The following is a 23,611-nucleotide window of genomic DNA, read 5'->3' on the forward strand; positions in this document are numbered from 1 at the left end:
AACGGTCAAGCGCCAAGCTGCATTGCATTCCGGATCCGGCACATATCCCCCGAGAAAAGCCGGCGTTCGCGCACACTCGCGGGCGCAGCTGCGGTGCCCGGCTCAGCGCGGCGGAGATGGAGGGCGACGCCGCCGGAGCTGACGGAGGAGGAGGAGGCGGCGGAGAGCGGTCTAGCTTCGTGATCGGCCTCATCGAGAACCGCGCCAAGGAGGTTAGTCACGCTCTAAAGCCCCCTCCGCATTTCCCCGGTTGCTCGATCAATCCGCATTAATTGGGTCGATTCCTCTCGTGACCCCGTTATCCTCCGCCGGCGCCCTCCCAGTTCGTCATTCGCTTGCGTGTCGGGGCGCTCCAACTGTGTGAGCTGCTGCTTCGTCAGATTGTTTGCTTCGATTGGTTCGCTGATACAGTTGCTTCGTCGAATTGTTTGCTTCGATTGGTTCGCTGCTATTGCTTCGTCCGATTGCTTGCTTCAATTGGTTCGAGTAGGACTTTTTCAGTTAGTTCGAGCGTCGCTTTCCATTGTGCTCGAGTTATTCTTCTAGGGTTTAGGGGTTCTGAGGATTGGCCTTTGGTTTATCGGTGTACTATTTTCCTCGGTCTGATCCAGCTGTTGTACAGTCGAATTGTGTCTGAGATGAACACAGCTGTCGAGGAGGGCAAAACTATTTGAGTACCCTGCTGTTGAATGGTTCACTAAATCTGATTTGGTCAGATATTCCAATTTTCGTTGTCTCAGAGTTCATTCTTCTTCCTAGTAGTACATAGCACAAACTTCATTGCCATTTTATCACAAGGGGGCAGCACCGTAACTATAGTTAAGCAGAAAGTCCTGTAGAAGAAGGTTTCCTACAGTAACTATACTTTGATAATGGATTACAAGCTCTTCATCATTAGCAGGGAAAAAACACAAATGTCATGAACACTTTTTTTTAGAGATGGCATGCTAGAGAGCGAAAGGGCCCCGGGGGGGTTGCAGGAAGCAGCAAAGAGGAATATGCAATAAGTTTTTCATGGGAAACATCAATATATAGTTATTCCCTTATTAGATTAAAATTTTATTCACCTGTTTTACTGTTTATTAACTACTGCAAATTTAGAATTCTATATTTAATTAGTCTTTTCTTAAGTTGCATCTGAATTTGTGTGTCCCCTCCCATGCTGTATTGTATCAATTCTTTGTTGCGAAAGTTTTGGAAATATTATTTTTGTAGCCTGTTAATATTCTAGTTGGGAATATAGACATGTACTGTTGTTTCTGTTTACATGCCTTTATGCATAAGCTGATATGTATTATGATGATAAATAAAATAACTCAATTCAATGTATGCATAGATAGAGAATTATCTTGTGAAATGATTTATCCTTTTAATGATTTGGTCATCCTTTTTTGAAGAAACCAAGTATGATCTGTTAATTATAGAAGATGATATACTGTTGTAGGTTGGTGTTGCAGCCTTTGATTTAAGATCAGCCTCATTGCACCTATCTCAGTATATTGAGACAGGTTGCTCATACCACAATACAAGGACACTACTTCATTTCTATGATCCCATGGTTGTCATTGTGCCCCCGAACAAAACAGCAGCAGATGGTATGGTTGGAGTTTCAGAACTGATCGATAAGCATTACCCAGCAAACAAAAAGGTATTTGATATTAACTTGGATTTATTATCTATGTTTTCAGTAAAACTATTGTGCTAGTATAACAGAGAATTTTTATAGGTCACTATGGCACGTGGTTGCTTTGATGACACAAAGGTACATTTTCTCCTCTTTTACCCCACCCCACTCTCTTGCTTTCTTTTGTTGAGGCTGACTAACTTCCCCTTAACACCGTACATGTTCCTTTTTTTTAAGGGTGCTGGCATTGTGAAAAGTCTTTCAGCTAGAGACCCATCTGCGCTTGGTTTAGATACTTACTGCAAGCAGTATTATCTTTGTCTTGCGGCTGTCACTGCAACAATTAAATGGTATGTGTGCTCAACACACTATGACAGCATCATGATTTTAACTTTTATCTATGGTTGCCCTGTTAAGGAATAGTAATAACTTTTGAAGTAACTGCATGTTTATTTACTGTAATATATCTGCTGTGCGTATAATGCAATACTGCTTCAGTATCTGTTCATGCTGCCAATTACCTAGGTCTTGTTTCCAATTGTTCCAATAGTTACTGGAGCATAAAAGTTACTGCAACTCCATGAAAAATCAACTCAATTTTAGGCCATGCAGTTCCAATTTTAGAGATGTTCTCTGTGTTGCCACATTTCTTTGGATCAGATTTGAATGATAACACAAAAAGGCTTTCTTGTTGTTGAAATATCGTAATAAAACCCATAAAATTGTGCTCTTTACTGTTCTGTCCATAACACAAGGATCATACTCATATCTAAGCACTTCCATTTGACATTGATGATAACCAATTTAGTAATGTTCCTGCACATTCATTCTTACTTGGTCTGTTATAAAGGGCCAGATTTAAGTTTAAGTTCTGAACTCCAGGAAGGCATCCCACATGGCTTCATCTAGAAATTTTCAACATAAAGCTGTACTTTTAATTTATCACCTTATCTTCTGTTTAGTTTAAGTTATAGATAACTACGAGTCTTTTTGTGAAGACAATATCTCAGTAACAGTAGTCCTAGTAATCAAGCTTGAAAAAGATGTTGTTGTTCCAATACTTGGTTTGATTTTTCATACATTTACAGTTGATTACCTTTATATTGTAAGTTGGTGTTATTGTCCATTTGCTTACTAATTTAGAACCTGTTTGGTTCCCTTTGCTAAATTTTAGTCAGCTAAACTTTAGTCACTTTAATAGCTAAACTTCCAAACACACTGATGAAAAAGGAGCTAAAGTAGTTTAGTCCCACTAGTTACCCAAGACTAGCTAAAATAGTTTTTGTAGCTAAATTTTCGTGAAGGGAACCAAACAGGCCCTTAATTGTCTTTCTCAGCCATTCTTTCTTTTTCTGCACCGTCATTCCCTTTTTAATAACTGTTTCAAGTTGAATCTCTCTTTGAATAAAAATTTCACTTATGCTCTAATGTTGATATGGTCATATCATCTTTTTCTGTAATTCAGTTCATTTGCAATTACAAGTATATCTCCTATTACATGAATCTTATGTCGAACTTTTTAAACTTTGTTACAGGATAGAATCAGAAAAGGGCGTGTTCATTACCAATCACTCATTATCAGTAAGTTCTTAGGCAGGAAGGTCTTATTTTGCAGCTGTCGTTTCACCTTTTTTTTCTCGAACGTCGCAGGAGAGCTGTGTCTCATTTCATTAAGAAGAGAACTGTTGTTTCACCTTGATGTTCATTATTTTTTTATTCATTATTATGAACAAGCAGAAATTTGATGCACGCTATTGTTCCCATTGGATGACCCCTTCTCTGTATATGCACTGTCTCCAGAAAGTTCTTGCTCTAAGTGGAATCCCGGTTGCTATTGGCAATAGATAGTTAATTGTGTGTATCTTTTATGACGTTTCAATTCCTAACATAACAATTATTCTAGTGATTGCTAATGCATTACATTCTGTATGCATTGGGATCTTGATAATTGCTTCAGGTTCAGGGAGCGATTTTTTTAGAAAAAAAATAAGCAGATATATTATTTTGTTACTTCAATTCCCTTCATTGTTTCCTACAACTTTTGGTGTGCCCATTAAATCATGTGTCCTACTACTAAACTGGGAAACTGGGACTTGGAAGTTGTTGTTCTCCCTTTTCTATCTATTAGAACCATATTCATCAGTATTAAAAATCTCTCTTTATTATCAGGTTACATTCAATGGGTCATTTGACCATATGAGTATCGACTCAACTAGGTAATTATTCTGGTATGATGCACCTTTGAGTCAACCTTTGAGTCAAATAAAGTTGTATCAGTGCTGTTTTGCTCAATCTCCTGCACCAAATGACTGAATGAGAAAGAATAAGATATACTCAAAAACTTGTGCATGGACCTGAATTCCCTTAATTGTTTTATATGCACTCAACAGTGTTCAAACATTGGAAATTATTGATCCTCTCCATACCGAACTATGGGGCACTAGCAACAAAAAGAAAAGCCTCTTTCAGATGCTGAAGACTACAAAGACTACAGGAGGGTATGCCTTCAGACTACCAATTACTCCCTCTTACACTTGTTGCCACTTGATAGTTTTCTAATAGGGTCAATCATGCTAATTTTCAATTTAGAACTACTTTTATCTTGCGTACTCTAGAAATCATTCTAGTGTAAGCTATTCACCAATCATTTTTTTTACTTGTACATGTGAGAACATGAAGCTATTCTCTTTGACGTGCTTATTCCAGGGCTAGATTGCTGAGAGCCAATTTATTACAACCATTAAAAGATATTCAGACCATCAATGCTCGTCTAGGCTGCTTGGTAAGTAGATTTAAGATGTATTTATGGAAGAATACCTGCGGCTTATTTATGGTTCATCATTGCTTAACATTTAAAACAATTGAAGTATAGTAAAAGCTTCTGATTTGTATGTTGTTGAGTTAATGTTGGAATATGTATTACATGCTTGGTCCCATTGGCTTTACTTGTGGTGTTGTGTTCTTTTTCCCCGAGAATACGCAGGAGACCTGTGTATCTTTTCATTAGGAAGAAAATAGTTTACTATTTATAACATGGGCCAAAATGATGCACGCATGCTTGACGAACGCAAGCACTACATGAATTATACGACCAACTAGAACAACCAAAGAGCCTAGTGCTGTGATTACTGTCTAGAATATGTAACCCCTGCAGCTGAAGTATTGATCGGTCATCCCAGCCCGGCGAGACGCTTAGCCCTTGACTGAATCCTTAAGTCGGCTTCTTTGAAAATCATCTGATAGCATTGTGTTCTGAGGGCTAAATTGAAGTGTCATATAAGTATATAACTAATGGATGTCTGAATGCAGTTTAGACGTTTCGGATTGCTTTAAGTCCGAAGCATATTGGCTTCCCCTTTTTCTTAAGCTTTGTTTCTAAACAATTGTCAGAAATACTCTGTTGTCGTGTAAGCATATTTTAATACTGTCCCATTCCCATACATCTGCATTGGCTTGTAGCTGAAGTTTTTGAGTCTTGATGTGAATAGTAATGAGTTTCGACAATGTCATACTTCATTTACCTATGTCTTTGAAAAGTGAATACTAAAAAAACTTGACCCCTGGGGGTACGACCTCCCCCGAGGCATTGACTGAAAGGTAGAAGATTCTCTTCTGCAGGGTCAAGAAAAGGCCATAAACCAGGGCTAGTTAGGACATGCACTAACAGCAAGGACATGCCTGCGGCCACGTATCATGCTGCATCCGTTAGTTGACCACGTATTTCACTGAAAATACCACAAGTGGCCTTTTTTGGTGAGAACGGAGAGAACTTCCAACCTGTAGGTTGCACTTCCTGCATCTAGTGCAAAAGACTTCCTTGACATATAAAAGGGTAAATGGTAAATTATGATGTATGATATGTCTATTAAATCCACACGAAAGCAAATTTAAATACAGAACATTATTATTTATTAAGCTGCCCTCTTTTATTCAAAATATTGTTCATAAGAATATATGCCTATCATTGTTAGGTTCTGGTATTGCATTTTAAAAGCTGTATGCTACCTGTTTTCCTCCTGTTAGAGTAATGTTTGTGTGTGTGTGTGTGTGTGTGTGAGAGAGAGAGAGAGAGAGAATGCTCTTAACTTCTAACTTGCCAGTTCTATATTTTAAAAGTTGCACGGTTTCTTCCAATCGTGATTGTACCAATTGCATCTGTTCCTTCATTTGGCAGAACAAAATTGACCATGTTCAGATGCAGAGCTCTACATTTGTCTGAAGGATTCTTTTATTTTAGAAAGTGTGCACTCTTATAATCTTCATGTGCATGCTCTTCAGCATGTGATATGGATTGGATTTTGAGGGTAAACATCTGTATGAGAGGAGCCAGTCGGTGACCGCTCGGTGGTCGAAAATGCTAGTAAAAGGAAGTGCTAGAGGAAGAAGGGAACTCAAGAAGGGGAGGCGCTAGGCTGATGCAACATGTGAAGGATTAGTAGCAAACCTTCCTTTGATTATTTGTTATTGCTTAGCATTTAGCAAGATAGATGCACAGCTTCCCCTAAATAAGCAGCATGCTGAAAGTCCAACTAAGAAACTCTATCTCTAAGCATCTAACAGGCTAGCCATTGAACAAAGCTAATCTGCATGCGGCTACTAGCTAATTAATTTATGCATCTAGAAGTTAAGACTGCAATGTGCTAACTGCTACACACACCATGGTCTGCTGCTGTTAGGTCTTGCCATTGCTGCTCCCTGGCCATGCCGCCGCCGCTGCACAGGCCCAAGCCCATAACAATGATTGTGCAATTAAACTGAAATCTGGGATCTCATAAGTATTTGCTTATCATTTATGTTAAGTCCCAGAAGCAGACAATGATATGTTACACTAGCACCATGTTTCCTGATCTAAAATATTAATTGTTTCCAGGATGAGCTAATGAGCAATGAGGAGCTGTTTTTTGGTTTGACTCAAGGTCTACGGAAATTTCCAAAAGAATCAGGTAATAAAGTGCTCTCTGGTTATCCTGCTCTGTAAACAAATACGACTCTCAGTTCTCACTGTTGTGTTTACATTAGATAAGGTTCTCTGTCATTTCTGCTTCAAGCCCAAAAAGGTTAGAGATGAGGTATTGAAGCCTGCCAATGGTAGAAAGAGCCAGAAGTTGATTTCTGATATTATTGTTCTTAAAACTGCTCTGGACGCCATACCATTCTTGTCCAAGGTCTGATAAACCATTTCATTTCCCTTCTGTAAAAAGAAATGCACATCATCACTGGAATTGTAACTAATTATCAATGTGTTTAATGTGTACTCTTTCCATCATCCAGGTTTTGAAGGGGGCAAAAAGTGTTCTTCTTCACAACATTTATCAGACTGTATGTGAAAACCCCAAGTATGCGAATATGAGAAAGAGGTAGTTTTATGACCTCCTGCTTCAAAGAGAAAATCATATGATCTTTTCAATCCACGGAATATGTAGCGACTATCATCCAGTAGCACCATGATAAGTAAATTACACGATAAGAATTTGGTTTCCTTCAGAATTTCACGTATCCTTTTCTGTAACTTTACACTTGAAAACAAATTTGGAGTTTCAATGAATAAATAATTTTCACTAATATATCTTGCTTTGTTTCCTCCAAGTATTAATGATTAAAGCAAGAGCTCTTCTATGGTTTAAACTAAATTCCGAACAAGATATTTACCAGTTTGTTCCAAATTCTGCTTGTAGTTCTACTGTTTCACCTTACAGAAGCAGTTATGTTTTTAGTCAACCATAATGATTACATATTGCATCCTTAGATCAGGTTCGTCTTAGATTTCTAGTTCTTAGCCAGAGTGCAGAATGCCTGTATTTAGTGTTCGGCCACAGTTATAATTATTGCCACAGTTATCTTCTTATGTTTTTTTTTTGTGGTTCTAGAATTGGAGATGTCATTGACGAGGATGTGGTTCATTCAAGGGCTCCATTTGTAGCCTGCACTCAGGAATGTTTTGCTGTTAAGGCAGGAATTGATGGGCTGCTTGATGTTGCTCGTCGATCTTTCTGTGATACCAGTGAAGGTGATGCTTCTTATGTACATCATTCTAATTCGTATTATTCACATTCTTAACAAATTGTGTTGCAGCCGTACATAACCTCGCCAAACAGTACAGGGAAGAATATAATATGCCAAATTTGAAGATGCCCTATAATACTAGGCAAGGATTTTACTTTATGATACCCCAAAAGGACATCACCGATAGGCTTCCTAATAAATTTATCCAGGTAATATGAACATGATCTTCCAAAATCAGCTTGTTAGCTGTAATATGCTAACCAGTATTTCTGAATTCTTGATGATGAAAGGTTGTTAGACATGGGAAGAATATCCATTGCTCAAGTTTGGAGCTTGCTTCAGTAAGTTAACTTCCCTGCATTATTCTTAGACATCTTAGTATTGACCACAAAAGTTTTTCTGCTGACTCTCAAATTTCCAGTGTGATAAATCTTACTCAAGAGTGCATGACTACCCCCGTATACTTTATCCATTTCCCTTACATTGTTCTGTAACTGCAAATGTGCTTGTTGGCTATATAGCTTTGGGATCACTACTACTTTATTTCTTTCAAAAGCTGCACTTCCCTTTTATTAATTGGTGCATAACCCTGGCAAGCACAATTATATTGCAAGATTGCTTTATGATCAAGTACTTTCTATCCAATTTTGCAGCTGAATGTTAGGAACAAGACAGCTGCTGCTGAGTGCTTCTCGCGCACAGAACTTTGTTTGGAAGGTTTCTGTAGCAATTAAGCACTGATATTTTTATTTCATTTACTTCTTGATCTTAGTCATCACACGGATCAAGCAGTTCTTCAGCTTACTTAAAACTTAGTTTTTTTTCTTAGGAAATAAAATTATAAGCTTCTACTTACTGCTATATAACATGTTCCATTCTTTTTCTGGAACACACAGGTGTGTATCAGTGCATTAATAGAAGAGAGTTACAACATACACACCCCAATGAAAAAACAATTACATTAGCGCCTATCCAAATGAGTAAGAGAACGACCTGACCTAGAAACTTAGCTACCCACCAGGTCCCAGGGTAAATGAGTTAAGGAAGAGCCCCTTAGCTCCTGCCATACCCCAGAGATGTGATTCTTCCCCTGTGAGAGATAATACTGTAAATAAGTTCGGAGTAGCACCATTAAACACATTTATTTCTGTGTTTCCACAAAATCCATACACCCAATATGATGAGCAAGTTTAGGCCCTATTCCATATATTGCTATTGCAGAGAGCCAGAGAGATCCTATATAGCAAATGGCGGCAGTTAACCATTACTGAAGAGTGCATGCCATTATTCTAAATTTGTGTTTCTGTTCCCATGCTTCCAATTTAGGAGTGATACCTTTAGTCAGCAATTTGGTAACAAGATTACATAAACCATACCTTTAGTCACCTAAGGAGTGATACCTTTCAGGATTGCAGATCATGCCAATGAACAGCTGGATCTACAAAATTGAATGCACTGCTGTTTGTAATTATCTTATATGAAAATTTCCATGCAAATCAAATTACAGTGTTGTAAAAAAAATAAAAAAAGAAGCTTGTGGGCACTGGATCACTTGAGTTTCATGCAATGCTACATTTTGACTACGATGCAAGTATCTTTAAGCTGCCTGAGTTGCTTGTTTATCATTTCAGGGCTTATTGACGAAATCAGAGGAGACATTGGTATCCTTACATTGCTCGCGGAAGTATTATGTCTTCTGGACATGATTGTAAATTCTTTTGCGCATACAATATCTACAAAGCCCGTTGATCGCTACACAAGACCAGAGTTCACAGGTGTGCAATTTAGCTCCTGTCATGTATTTTCTTCGACCATCCATTTCAGTAATATATATTTGTTGAAGCCAACCGTTGTGCATGGGTGAATTGAATGCTCTATACATGCATGCGTGCTGTAATTGCACACTTTGAATTAAACATTTGTTGAAAAAAAAGTTTCTATTCCCTGGACTTTATGATAGGCATAAAAGGGAGAATCTCAACAAAACATCCTCAGTTAAAATCTGGACAATGTTTGAAATGAATAATCCCAAGATCATGGACAAACATAGTGGAAAGATCTACTGCAAGTGTGAATTATTTCATTTTAGTGTCATAGGTATCTATCTCTAGTTCATGAATTTTGATTCTTTGTAATTAAGCAGATGATGGTCCAATGGCTATCAATGCCGGACGACATCCTATTCTTGAGACCTTGCGTACTGATTTTGTTGTAAGTTACTTTTTTTGTTGATGTTCTTGATGTGTACTTCATAATCACTTTAGTTGTTAGTTATGTGGATTATATCCATGGCCTAAGTATTGTTTCTGCCATACAGCCTAACGACATCTTTCTCTCTGAAGCATCTAATATGGTTCTTATCATGGGGCCAAATATGTGAGTGGTATAATTTGGACCTTAGTTGATGCTGCAGGCTATTCATTTATCTGTGGAAGTTCATCTAATATCTGGATTCTTTTCTGTTGCAGGAGCGGGAAAAGCACATATCTCCAACAGATATGTTTAATTGTCATTCTTGCACAAATTGGCTGTTATGTTCCAGCTCAGTTTGCATCCTTAAGAGTTGTTGATCGTATATTCACACGGATTGGTAACGGGGACAATGTTGAAAACAACTCGAGTACGGTATGTGTTTGAAAAGGTTGTGTTAATTGCAAAACATGTAATCTCCAGATAAGGATAAGCCGGATCTCTTCTACGTGATATCAAGTTATCAACCTTGTTTATTGTGCCTTGTTATGCAAACTGTTCATGGAGTTACAAAGTATTCTGCAAATACATGAATAGTACTGTCCTTATATCTGTCATACCACAACTATGCACACAAAGTTTAACTTCTATGATATTTCCATGATAATTGACATTGACAATTACTTAAGATTCTTCACATTTCTTTCCTTGGCTACCACCTCTCAAGTCTCAAATTCTCAATACACACATTTCTTTCCTTGGCTACCACCTTTCCTTGACAATTACGACTCTTTCTTCTTCTATTAATACAATGATGCGCTGCGTGTTCGAGGAAAAAAAGTAGAAAAAATATAGCTGGATAGTACATTGGTGAGACTGGGTTGGAGCATGAAACTCTTGAAATGGTATAAAAGCTCATTGGTCGTACATTCAATACACATCTGGAATATGAAGGAGGAAAATAAACGGTTGGATAGTATGTTGGTGAGACTGGGTTTTGTGTTTGTACTTCTGTGAAATTTAGACTGAGGTATTGTTTAAGTTTGTTCTTATTTACCAATTGCAGTCTGCTTCCTTATGGCACCTGATTATTATATAGGACTATTTGAAGAAGAAATTTACATGTACTGTTTCTTCCAGAGGACAGATTATTCATCAATAGGCACTAGGAAGTCTGTTTGCCACTCTTATCAGTACAGTAGTCTGCAACAGTTGATTCTTATCAAACTGATATGATTTGGAAAAGTGTGATTTTGTATTTCATTTATATCTTTTCATAACTAGTGAGTACACAGATTTCGTACATACTCTAGTTCACTTTGGCTTTGTCCTAATTCAAACTTCTCTAACTTAAACCATGTTTGTAGGAAAAATGCACTGACAACTACAACATCAAATTAGCTTCATTAAATTCTTCATGAACTATTTTTTTAATTGATAATGCATTTTTAAACTTGTAGATCCTAATATATTTTTCTAAAAATTTTATCAAAGTTAGAAAAGTTGACTTAGGACAAAACCAAAGTGAACTATAATTTGAATGGAGCAAGTACGTAGCAGCTTCCATTTTCTATTGAGTTCAACTATTGTTTGTCACACATGATATTATTCTTGATGTATCTAAGTACCTTAATGTGTCTTTACAGTTTATGACAGAAATGAAAGAAACTGCTTTCATCATGCAAAATGTTACTTCAAGGTATTTCTACCTCGTCGCTGAAGACTGAAATTTGATGTCTTTGTATTACTCTTGCTTTCTTCTGATGGCCATGAACTTGTAGGAGCTTGGTTGTTGTGGATGAGCTGGGAAGAGCAACATCTTCCTCAGATGGATTGGCAATCGCATGGAGCTGCTGTGAATACCTTCTTTCTGTGAAAGCGTAAGAACTAGTAACCTCTTGTTAGATCTCAGGATTCACAGGAAATGTGTTCTTCATTGGTGCAACTGCATGGTTTTCCTTGTTCTTCATTCTTGACTTTTGGTGCATTTCCTGCACCCTTCTATAGTAAACTGATTTCTTGATCAAGTATGTATAATGTAATGTACTTTCTAACCTCTAGGCTGCTTACAGTTATTGATAGTCTAGCATATCAAGAGTGTGTATTTGTCTCCCTGACCAGCTCTGCACTGTTGGGTTTCAAATTATAGTTGTCAAAAGTAGTTATACTAGTATTGACATGGTTAGATATCAAGCCATAGGCACTAGCCATGTCTGATGCCTGCCTCTTATTACAATTCATTTTCTGCAATAGACTCAATTCTTTGTAAACAGAGATTTCAATAAAATATAAGGTTATTTTGTACTGATTTTTGGGTGGAAAGTGATATATAATTGCACCTCATTAACATTGTGTCTTTGACCCGTGTAGATACACTGTTTTTGCCACTCATATGGAACGCTTGTCAGAACTTGCAACAATGTATCCAAATGTGAAGATCCTCCATTTTGAAGTTGACTTAAGAAATGACCGCTTGGATTTCAAGGTCAGTAGTACCTGTCACACTAGCGATTTCAGGAATTTGCTTCTTCATGTCTGTTACATTAACATTATACCAACTCCCGCTTCAGTTCCGCCTAAAGGATGGCGTCCGACGGGTACCGCACTATGGGCTTCTGCTGGCCAGAGTAGCTGGTATCCCTACTTCAGTGATTGACACCTCAACAAGTATCACTTCACAGATCACGGAGCAGGTAACTTGGCACCTATATGATATGTAGGGATGCACCCAACTGCTGATCATTTGCAACTGAGATATTGTCATCTTTCTATGGTTCCCAACCATAGTTCTATATTCACTAAGTGAACAACAATGATTGCTTGCTTGTAGCAATAGCCAGCCAACTATTATACCTTGATTGGGGAGAGCAGGGCTTTGTGCCCAAAACAAACAACTGAGCTTGCACTAGCTGATAGAAATCTGGCTCCTCTCTATCTTTGGACCAGCGATGTCAATAGCTTATTCCCCTCTTGCACTTCTTAGAAGAAATAGTGCCCTTTCTAGGACTTCCTTCTCTACTATCGAGGAAGCAGACAGGGGGGGAAGGAATCTGTCTCAATTGTGCATGTAAATTTTCGTATTTCCTCTTGCAGGAAATGACAAGGATGGATGCCAACTGCGAGGAGTACCGGTCGCTTCAGATGACGTACCAGGTTGTGCAGCGGCTTATCTGCCTGAAGTACTCAAACCATGACGAAGACTACATCCGTGAAGCACTGCAGAATCTCAAGGAGAGCTATGCTGCAGGCCGGCTAACATAAGATGTTCTCCTTGGTATGAGCTCTGGCCCTTAAATGTTAAATAAGAGTTTTTCGATTCCAAGGTGTTCGTTCGCGTGACATGTTTTGTTGTTTTGCATGTGTATGCCTCTGGAGGATCCATCATCCAATGTATATGTTCCTCTGTCAATGCGAAACTATCTTGGGGCACATGGCACATCAGTTGTTATCTCACATGTAATGCAGCATCTTATCCCTTTTTTCATATAGATGATTACAAAGCAAGACAGAGCATGTGAATGTCTAGAGCAAAGCGATTATTATGAATTAGCCTAGCTCTTACAAAAAGAATTACCGGAAAAGATGAAACGCCAAACAAAGATTACATTGGTCGATGCATATTGTAGGTTTAAACAACGGGTTTTTTGGATTGTTTTCTGCCAATACATTATTCGATACATAGTAGCACGAGCTGGGGAGGATTGAGGAGTGAGGAGGAGAGCAGGGGTGGTCACGTGCTGTGGGGATTGCGCTGGAGGAAGTACCGAGCGAGGAGGAGAGCAGGGGTGGTCACGTGCTGTGGGGAGAGCTGGGGAGGAAGTACTGGGTGGGTCACGTGCTGTGTGGAGAGCTGGGGAGGAAGTACTGGGTGGGTCAGAGGCCGGATAGTTTCCACTTTCCAGCAGCTGTGCTGAAAGATCCATCTGAAATCGGCTGCTAGACTAGGCAACTAGTAGACCGTTAATTAGCCTAGCTCTTTCATTTGACATCAATTTTTTTACACATGGGCATTCTTTCCAGCCTGTATGACCGCTTTTTGCAGATACTCCCAACAAAATGAGAAAGTGGTAGGTTCCTGAATCCTGACTGCAGCAGCACGAGTTTCGAGAGCAGCACCACGGCTCATGGTTCATGTAAAAATCACCCTACCAACCTCCATCTCCTTAATGCAAAACATCACATAGCAATCATCTCGAACAATGACGTGTCTTAGATTATTGGGAAGTAAGAAGAACAATAACATGAGATGGAAGCAAATTGACCGTACAAATATATAATCATATGAGCATATACGTATATAGTAAATCACCAAAGGGGGAAGGATTTACACCAACCATGCTGACAGTTTAGTTTTGCCAATAACACACGATCACTTGGGACTTGCACGATTCATGAACTAATAAAACAAATTAAAAACAGAGACAAACTTATGAACATACAACTGAACAAGCAATGCAATGCGATGCATCACATCTAGCAGCAGCCAGTGATTTGAATGCAGCACCATCAATTGCTTAAATCCCTAGTTGCCTACCAGCACTATCAATTGCTTATTAATGCAAAATACCACATAAGTATTGATGAACCGTCTCAAATTGGAAAAGTGTTCACCAAAAAAAAAAGCAATCACTCAGAAAAGAAAATTAATCTCACTGATGATGTCATCAATAACGTACGTTTACAAACATATAATAATCATACAAGCATACATATGAGTCACCAAAAGGGGAGGATTTACAACAGCCATGCGGGGCACTGGCAGTATAGTTTTGCCGACAACACACGGGGACTTGCACGATTCATGAACTAATCAAACAAAAACATCGACTACTCACGAACGAACAAGCAAAGCATATCCAGCACAGAATCCGATTCACGGTAAATTGTCAAGCCCGGGCGGGGAGCTCCATCTCCGGAAAGAGGCTGCGGATGAGGCGCAGGCTTTTCCCTGCCGTGGTTGGCCTCAGCATCTCCTTCTTCGTAGTCGCGGCGACAGTGGCGGTGGGCGGAGGCAGGGACGGCGGTGGAGTTGTCGCTGTCGGCGACGGAGACGGATCGATCACCCTGACCTGGTCCGGCGCGACGTGGACGGTGCTCTTGGGATCGCCGCGTGGCAAGTTGGCGTCGTAGACAACCTCGTAGCCTCCGTCGGTGGACGACGACATGATCGTGGCTTTGAGGCAGAGCACGAGAACCTGCCCCGTCTTCAGCGTCGCAGTCCTCGTGCGGACACGAACCACCGTCCCAGGCTTCAGCTGTGCGGGGACGGCGGTAGTAGCTCTGAACGCAGACCCGGCGGAGGAGGGGTTGCACCGAAGCGGCGGCGGCGGCGGAGAGGCGGCGAAGCAGCACGACGAAGCGCGAGGCTGGGACTGTGGCGGCGCGTCGGTGACGGTGGAGCCTCGGGAATGGGAGATGGTCAACGGTGGGATCTCCCGGTGCGGTGGACGAGGGCGGGGATCTCGGACGGCGTCGCTCGAACCCTGACGCGGCGGCGGGGACGCGGACGGCTTCTTGCCGACCGACCTCGTGGGCGCCAAGGGCTCGGACCTCCTGCGCTGGAGATCGCGGCGGATGCTGCGCAATCCGGCGGAAGAGGAGCTCGGCGGCAGATACATCACCATGGCTGGCGGAGGAGAGATGTGTGGGTGGATTGGACCGACGAAAAAGCAGAGAGAGTGGGTGGATTGCGGAAGGAAGGAGACGGCAAGGGAGCAGAGGAATTACGCGCCAGGAGAAGGGAAGGGGAGGGCGTGGGATTTAAGCAGCTGGGCTGGATCTCAGATCTGGCCCAGCCACGACGCGCGTTCGAGTTCGACCCGAAGTCGGATGGATGGGCCAGTTGTCGTGAGGGCCAGGTGGAAATCGAGGTCGGAATTTTTTTTTTAATCCACAGGCGGAAAAAAAATGTGCCGGATTTTGGTGTTTATTTTTAGCATTTCAATCATTTGCTAAACAGATTTGACTAAAACATTTTTGCAGCAATATTTGCGACAAGAGATTAGACCTAAAACAGAAGCATCAATCCATTTGCGGCAAAGTAATACAGTAAAGCACAAATGCAGCAATATGGTTGATAGGAGGATTTAAACCCTGTTTAGTTTCCAAAAAAATTCTTTTCGTTCAAATCTTTGGACAGATGAACATTAAATATAGAGAAAAATAACTATTTACACAGTTTGTAATTTGCGAGATAAATCTTTTGAGCCTAATTAGTCTATGATTAAAAAAAATTGTCAAATAAAACAGAAATGTTATAGTAGCCAAATTCAAAAAAAAATCGCGAACTAAACAAGGCCTTATTGATTGTAGTAGCAGCACAGTCCGATTTGATTGATCACAAGCATGTGACAAATTCCCAACACCACACCCACCCCTTCCAATGGTCTAACACAAAATGTTACTATGGGGTGTTTAGTTTAAAAAAACAAAATATAAAATATCAACCACTTTGGAACGATGGAATATAAAATACTAAAAATGTTAGGGTTATGTTTAGTTTCATCCAAAATGCAGAATTTTAGGGCCTCTTGAAACTCTTTTGAGCTTTTTTTTACCTCTTTAGGCTAAAATCCAAAATGGAGAATAACCACCATTTTACTAAAATTTTTACATGATGTTTACTTTCATTATGCAAAAGAATGAACTAAAACCCAAACTTTTTTGGAATAGAAAGGTAACTACATCCCCTATATACGTACTCCTGCTATCCTTGAAAGCTGCAACTTTAGAGTTATCCTAAGTCAAACTTTTAAAATTTTGACCAATTTTATAGGAAAGTATCAAATTAATACCATTAGATTTATTATAGAATATATTTTTATAAAATATTCATTTTATGTCATAGATATTGATACTCTTTTCTATAAAGTCAGTCAAAGTTAAAAAAGTTTGATTAGCACGGATTCTAGAAGTTAAAGCTTTTATGCCAGTCTCAATGCATAGTTTCATGGCACGGTTACTAAGACTATAAACTAGGTAACCGAGCCACATAAGTTTCATGGGGATAAAACTTCTCTCTCATCTGATAAAACTACTTCATTTAATGACTCTACCAAGTCAGTAATTTTGTTTATGTAGCACCCTGTTTAATGTGCATGACACTCTCATAAACATGCATTAAGATTAGCCTTAGAGATAGAATGGGGATAAAACTTCTCTCTCATCTGATAAAACTACTTCATTTAATGACTCTACCAAGTCAGTAATTTTGTTTATGTAGCACTCTGTTTAATGTGCATGACACTCTCATAAAACATGCATTGAGATTAGCCTTAGAGATAGAGGAAGTAGTTTAGGATTGGCAGATTAAGCGGTTAATAGCTTCCTCCACGTGATCAGTAGGTGACTTTAGCAGCTGATTCGCATATGGGCCGGCGTCGGATGGCTTCCAGCCGTTGGGCTTGGTCGCTTGGGGATCCATCTGGGCATCTGGCTCAGTGGTTACATTCAACCAAGCTGTTCTTAACAAAATGAACCTAAACTTCTTCTTTAATTATAAAATATAGAATCACTAATCACTAACTCAATTGATCTGTAATATAAAGTTTCAGTCAATAAGAAAAATCAGCGATTCCCATAAGCAACCAATTTATCTATCTGACTGGTTTATAAATCCTCCTCTTTTTTTTAACTACCGATCTCCTGTATACACACTATTAGTCACCCACTATACTACCAGTTCTCTTTCATCAGGTGTTCAAGCCAGAATATGCTATGAAATGCACTGTCTCTTCAAATCACTGAGCTTTGTCACGATGCTTCAAAGTTCTGATTATCTGCCTCAGGAACTGCTTTTCACCACGGTAACTGTTCAAACAGGGCACAGTAGAATGATTATCACAAGTAAAAATATTGAGCAAACACACATTTATGCAGTGATCTGGTGCTTACATCTCGAATGATGCGATGCTCAGGCACATGATGCCAACCGCTATGTGAATGGGAACAGTTTGCTTGAACCTCTTTCTGTTCAAGAAAACCCTCTCGGAGAAAACAGTGGTCAGACCAGAAATGAGTAAAATGCCCCAGCCTGCTGGCACACAGCGCCAGAAAGAGAATGAGCCCTGTAAACAATATCATCAGGTATTAACTTCCATTTAAGAACAGAACCTGCGAGATCCCAATGTGAAATATGAACAAAATTATACCTTGAAGTAATCTTTTATAAATGTTGCAGAATACGTTATTCGTAGCAGCATATCTTTATAGATAGTCAAGGCACAAATCAAGTTATGCAGAGGAAAAATGCATTCAAGAAAAATTAGAATCGTAGACTGGACAATGGTTAATCAAAGGATACTAATGGAATTAGCTGCAATTAATCCAACAGCTCCAGAAGATTTAATAAGAACAACATTTAGAATGATGTAAATCACCGAGAACAGAAGCAACATATCATTTGACCGCTTAAGCTGGTTTTCATTTGCAACAGCATGAAGAAAAGCTTCAGAAGTGCCTGAAATTACAAATGAACATAATCAGCACAGTTCCATCTGTACTGGAACCACATACTAGCATTTATGATAATCTATGTTAAGATAAGATTACCCAGTACTGAACTATAAGCTAAGTTAAACAGTGGTAACAGCAACTATTCAGCCTAGTAATTGCTTTCAATATGAGCAGGGACCACATAGGTCATTAAACTTCTGTCTGTCTACTGTGCTATATGCATCAAAACTGAGACAAAATGTAACAACATAAGTAGAGGCAACTATAAACTGTTAGGTCAAAGTAGAAAAGAAACATACATCAACTAACTTTATGAAAAATATAGTACAATCATGAAATAATCACAAAGTGGATGTAATGAATACAAACCATTCATCGCTAAACTGATGATATATAAACAATAGTAACGAAGAATAACTGGAGCCTCTCCATCACTGTGTCTTTCCCCATAGAGTAGTTTTAGAAGGGTATATGAATAACTTGGACCAAATGAAATGATCACCAAACCTGCACAGTTAGAGAATGACTATATTCACTGATTGTGAAGTTCTTGAATGAACAAGGACAAGGAAGATGATAGCAACTAAAAGTTATTCTTAAGAAGAATGCAAGCAATCCAATTGACTGATTCTTCAACTAGATAAGGTGTGTGAGTAGATTGATGCTGGAATACTAGCATAACAGTGTCAAAAAAACGTACCTATTAGCATAATAAGCTTTAGAGCCCCAAGCAAAGAGTCTTCAATATTGGATATATTTCGGGGACTCTCTCCTGTTGAAAAATGCCATACAGGTAAATATAAATCAAAAGATATGATAACAGTACACAGTATTTTTTGTTAATAAATAGATGCTTAGTAGGCAAAAAAATATATATAGGTCCTTCTCCAGATATAATAGCCCATACCAATAATGTGAGTGCAAAGTTCAATAAGGCCAAAAGCTTGAGGTAAAACAATAGTCAGCTCAAAGTTCAAGTGTACAAGAAAGAACCTGCCAATCGGGCAAAGGTGGCATATGAACTCTCCTCAAATGGCAAGAAAACTATCCTAACAACCAGACTCCCTGCAGAAATGAAATGAAATGAATACATATATTAATTTCATCTACTACAATACTAGCAGACAAAAGTAATAACTGAAAAAAGATTCTTCTCATGCTTACCTAATTTATCCACAATACCATAGGCGGCCTGGTTGTATGGAGTATCAAATGAGACAAGAACAAATTTCTCGCCTTCTTGGAGTATCAACTTCCTGAAAGCCTGGCCTGTAAACAACATGCACATGTGCAATAACTGTTTATCGTAGTCCATCAGGTTTGATAACCTGACAATAGGCATGTTTGGCATCGATAAGCAAATGGAACTGAACTTAATGAGAAATCAAAGTTAATAATAAAAAATATAAAAAATATGCAAAAACAATTTGACAACTAACCTTAACGGAAAAAGATGTGAGGGTTTAGTATCAGTAAACATAAGAAAATATGACCAATACCCAAAGAAAATGCAGGCCCCATAGACAACCTGGGACAAAGAAACTAGAACCAGCTTGTCCTGCAAGAAAATAAATTGTTACTTTAGTCCTGTATTCATCAATTGAAACAATAAGAAAAGTATATTATTTTTCTAAGATGAGCTTAAGGTAGTTCATAACATGAGTAAAATTTTAAGCTAAAAGAACAAGAGTAAATCAGGCAATTAACTATAATAGGGATTCAATAAAGTAAATGGTTCATGATTATTACCACTTTAATACGTCCTTTTATGAGGATGAAAGTTGTTAAACAACGGAAGAGTGTAGCTGTCGGTTCAACGTACACTCTTATATTATAGTATTTCTTTTTCTGGGAAATAATGTATAATGGTTCTGCCATTAACTCCAGAATACAAGCAAATCCTGTTATTTGAAAAAGGGAAAAAAAAAAGTTAGCTCTTAGCATATGGAAGTGCCAGAATACAAGGTGTAACAGCATGTAACGTGCAAGGGCAAGGTCTGAGATTTTTCATGCAGCTATTTGTGTCATCCCGATCCCGAAGTAGATGGTTAGCTAATAGGAAAAATGTGCATATTGATTATCTCCTTTTGGTTTGGAAAGGGATGTTGGGTCAGACTCATTACAATCACAAATGAGCAGCTCCCTAGCACATACAGGTATGGTCCAGGGGTCCCTCCAGACCACATGGCCATATGCTTAGCTAAATTAGCAAGCTCTTGAACTACTCGATTATGACACATAACAACTCCAGAAGAAGGCACATCAAACTACCAAAGCATTTGTTTCATTGAAAAGAATTGTTTGCATGTGCAGTACTCACACTACTGTCGAACAATCTGATTCTAAATGTCAAATCCATTCCACTCACTGGTTCGTCCTATTAGTTTGTCAAGTTGAGCCAACAATAAACTAACAAGATCATTGGCACAAGATAATTAATCCTCAAAGGAATATCAAGTATCAACTACTTGTGTTCAGTATGAATGAACATAGAGAAGTGGGAAGAACAGCCTGCAAGATAAAGTTAGTGCACGCAAGATGGCATACCGATGATCAATACAGCTTTCGCATAGGGGTCAGATAGCTTCACTTTCTTTAAACTCAACACAAGTATGCTGCCAATAGAAGTAATTAAGATGGACATTGGAATTACCATCCAAGCCACCATTAGTATCGCTTCGTCAGTCAACACATCACTGTAACATAAACATATAAAGCCGTCATTTTAAAAGGTTATTCCAATTTCCAAGGCAACAAGGATTAGAAAGAACTACAAGCACAGAGTAAGGTGTAATTAAATTCTTGCAGTATAGAACTGACCAACTGCAGTAGTGTATAGAAACTACTCTCTTTTTTTTTTTTGGTGACTAGTGTATAGATGGAATGGCCACGTTTGTACAATTTTAAAATCTAGGAATTACGTTCAATCTGCTGCAGCCACAAGTTTTGTAATCCTGCCATCTTGTGACTGCTTTATCTTAGGCAATAATATAATGAGATTTACTGCTCTTTGGTTGGAAATGGATATGAAAAGTATGAAGCCAAAATTTTGTGCTCTTTGGTTGGATATTGGGGAATAATGGAAGAAATAAGAATTAGAATAGTCTTTATCCAATTTTATAGACTGCCTTACTCCTACATAAGTTTGTGTCACACTTGTGAAACTAACACTTCCCTTTCTCCAAAGGACAGACTATGCGGCTCATTTTCCCTGATTCGTTTCTCGTACCCCTTTTTCTTCACTCCTAAAAGACCCTAACAAAGAAGATAACCATTTCTCTGAGATTTTTTTTTTCATATTCTCTCCATCCAAAAAGAAAAAAAAGACATCATACCACATAGGAGCAACAATCAGGTGGTCATACCAATTTGCTTTCGTATTAAGTGGTATTTTGTGGCAAGTGAAAATTCTTAGATTTAATATGGTCTATGCATCGTACATAATTGGTAATTGCAGTCTTCTGCGAAATCACAATGCATAGGTATGCCACACAATTGAACATAAATAGATGAGCAATTTGAGCCTAAATTGGTTCATGACATATATAGATTTATTTTAATACCTCTGGGAATCATTACGCAAACATGCACGTCGAAACCCCTCCCGGCTTAAAAATAAGATGCAGTTCATAAATAGAGGAAGCTGCAATGCGAATGCCTGCCAAATGAACAAGAAATAAATAAGTAAACATTTCTATCATATACTATTAATAAACAGAAGCATCCATTTGTACGAGTGTCATTGGTTAAGACATCTATATGGCATTTCTATTACATAATATTAATAAACAGAAGCATACATTTACATTAACCCATAAAGCGCCATTGGTTGAAAAAAATCTATCAGATCAGGGCATTCTAGGTGTTCTGAATCATTGACATCTTTGCTACTGGATTTCATGAAGAGAAAACAGCATAACGCCATAAGTTACCTTAAACCACCCAAGACATGATTGATAATACCTAAACACTTTAGCAGATGCCACACATGGATAGAATCACAAAGCCTCTAACGCTGAACTAGATCATCACCAAAAGCCAAAGAATATATGTCTGAGAATAAAATGATACCTAAACACAAAAGGCGTGCACAAAATTCTAAGGTCCACATGAGAACTACGACATAGTTGAAACCTGAAGCACCAAATTCTAGCATCATGCTGTAAAAGTAACTCCAGTGGATTCCACAATGCAAACGCTCGCTTCTGGAGGCAACGGAAATCCTAACCTCATTACACTGCAGTAAACGAATGAAAAAAAGCAGAGGAGAGATCCACACCGACACCGCGCCATCGTCCGCGCCGAGCTGGCGCACGAACCAGATGTTGAACACGAATGGGATAACCCTCGAGAGGAACTGCGCCGCTGATACAGACAGAGAAAAGCACACCGAGTATTAGATCCCCACCCCCAGAGCCTCGGCATCCGCCAGTCAATAACCAACCGGAGATCGAGCGATCAAATTAGGTATGTGGGAGCGAGGCGCACTAACCGAAGTTGTACTTGAAGACGCCCATCACGGCGGCTCCAGCAGCCGCTGCAGGGGGCGCCGCGGCGGCAGCCGCCCCTGCTCCAGCGAGAAGTGCCGCCTCATCCATCGCGGCTTACTGAGTGGCGCCTCGGCCGGCCGGTGTTTCGTGCGGACGGAGGAGAGGAGTCGGCCCCAGCGGCGGCAGGAAGGCGAGGGCGGCGGCAAGGAGTCCAAGCTGATGCGGCAAAAACAGATCGGGCAGTGGCGCGTGTCAGCTTGACCTCGGGCCTCGCACCCCTAAAACGCCATCCGGTTCGTTCAATCCGACAGCAAGTACTGGCTAAATGCTGAGATAACAGTTAGCTTGGACATAAGAACCAATAAACTTTGTAAAAAAGATAAGTAAGTTATGTATTAATAGTCAGTGCTAGCCTTAAAGAGAGGGCAGGAGTGCGATAGTCGAGAGGTCCTCGCAGGATGGGGTCCAAACCTAAGTATATAATACCACATACCTTTTAGCTATAGTCTTTGTCTATTAACACACATATATATATATATATATATATATATATATATATATATATATATAGTGCAGCGACCTATCACTAAAAAATTGTGAGCCAAGGAGCCGAGCCGGTGCCCATACACGAGTCGTAACTTCTTGACTTTCTGTGAGACCGCGAGACCGCGAGGAGAGACGCAGCGGTATCGGTGATACGATCACTAGTTCATCACACGATCACCGGCTGCAGTGGATAATACCAAAACCTCTGGACCCAAGTTCTAGCCTTTTAAAATCCAAACGATAGCGGTGACTAGTTGGCAGGGCTCGACGAGGACTATAACATGTGATCTAGGTTATTTCTTTT

General features: G+C 39.4%; 3 protein-coding genes across 5 annotated transcripts; 1 reads left to right on the forward strand and 2 right to left on the reverse strand.

The window, feature by feature from the left end:
- LOC8080688 (DNA mismatch repair protein MSH4) lies at positions 28-13,453 on the forward strand. The gene is made up of 24 exons (XM_021454747.1): positions 28-212; positions 1,445-1,648; positions 1,727-1,762; positions 1,862-1,974; positions 3,160-3,205; positions 3,794-3,840; positions 4,015-4,122; positions 4,331-4,406; positions 6,495-6,567; positions 6,644-6,789; positions 6,896-6,981; positions 7,492-7,631; positions 7,697-7,836; positions 7,918-7,968; positions 8,281-8,344; positions 9,259-9,402; positions 9,771-9,838; positions 9,945-10,003; positions 10,096-10,252; positions 11,464-11,516; positions 11,599-11,697; positions 12,188-12,302; positions 12,388-12,510; positions 12,911-13,453. Exons 1-24 carry the CDS (start codon positions 117-119, stop codon positions 13,076-13,078), a joined length of 2,412 nt encoding a protein of 803 aa, XP_021310422.1. The 5' UTR covers positions 28-116; the 3' UTR covers positions 13,079-13,453.
- LOC8077446 (mucin-7) lies at positions 14,704-15,441 on the reverse strand. Its single transcript, XM_002462825.1, has one exon. It carries the CDS (start codon positions 15,439-15,441, stop codon positions 14,704-14,706), a length of 738 nt encoding a protein of 245 aa, XP_002462870.1.
- On the reverse strand, positions 17,291-23,028 carry LOC8080689 (protein RFT1 homolog). 3 transcript variants are annotated; one of them, XM_021454783.1, is made up of 14 exons: positions 22,764-23,028; positions 22,500-22,636; positions 21,835-21,929; positions 20,819-20,967; positions 20,021-20,172; positions 19,711-19,829; positions 19,436-19,599; positions 19,265-19,336; positions 18,972-19,043; positions 18,641-18,778; positions 18,120-18,275; positions 17,968-18,020; positions 17,711-17,883; positions 17,291-17,626 (listed from the first exon to the last, which is right to left on the reverse strand). In XM_021454783.1, exons 1-14 carry the CDS (start codon positions 22,867-22,869, stop codon positions 17,557-17,559), a joined length of 1,656 nt encoding a protein of 551 aa, XP_021310458.1. In that variant the 5' UTR covers positions 22,870-23,028; the 3' UTR covers positions 17,291-17,556. The 3 variants fall into 3 exon arrangements, with proteins under 3 accessions (XP_021310458.1, XP_021310459.1, XP_002462871.2); XM_021454784.1 differs by having other exon boundaries at positions 22,551-22,636; positions 22,764-23,027; XM_002462826.2 differs by lacking the exon at positions 21,835-21,929 and having other exon boundaries at positions 22,551-22,636; positions 22,764-23,025.

This window comes from Sorghum bicolor, chromosome 2, assembly GCF_000003195.3.
Source record: "Sorghum bicolor cultivar BTx623 chromosome 2, Sorghum_bicolor_NCBIv3, whole genome shotgun sequence".
Taxonomy (NCBI): domain Eukaryota; kingdom Viridiplantae; phylum Streptophyta; class Magnoliopsida; order Poales; family Poaceae; genus Sorghum; species Sorghum bicolor.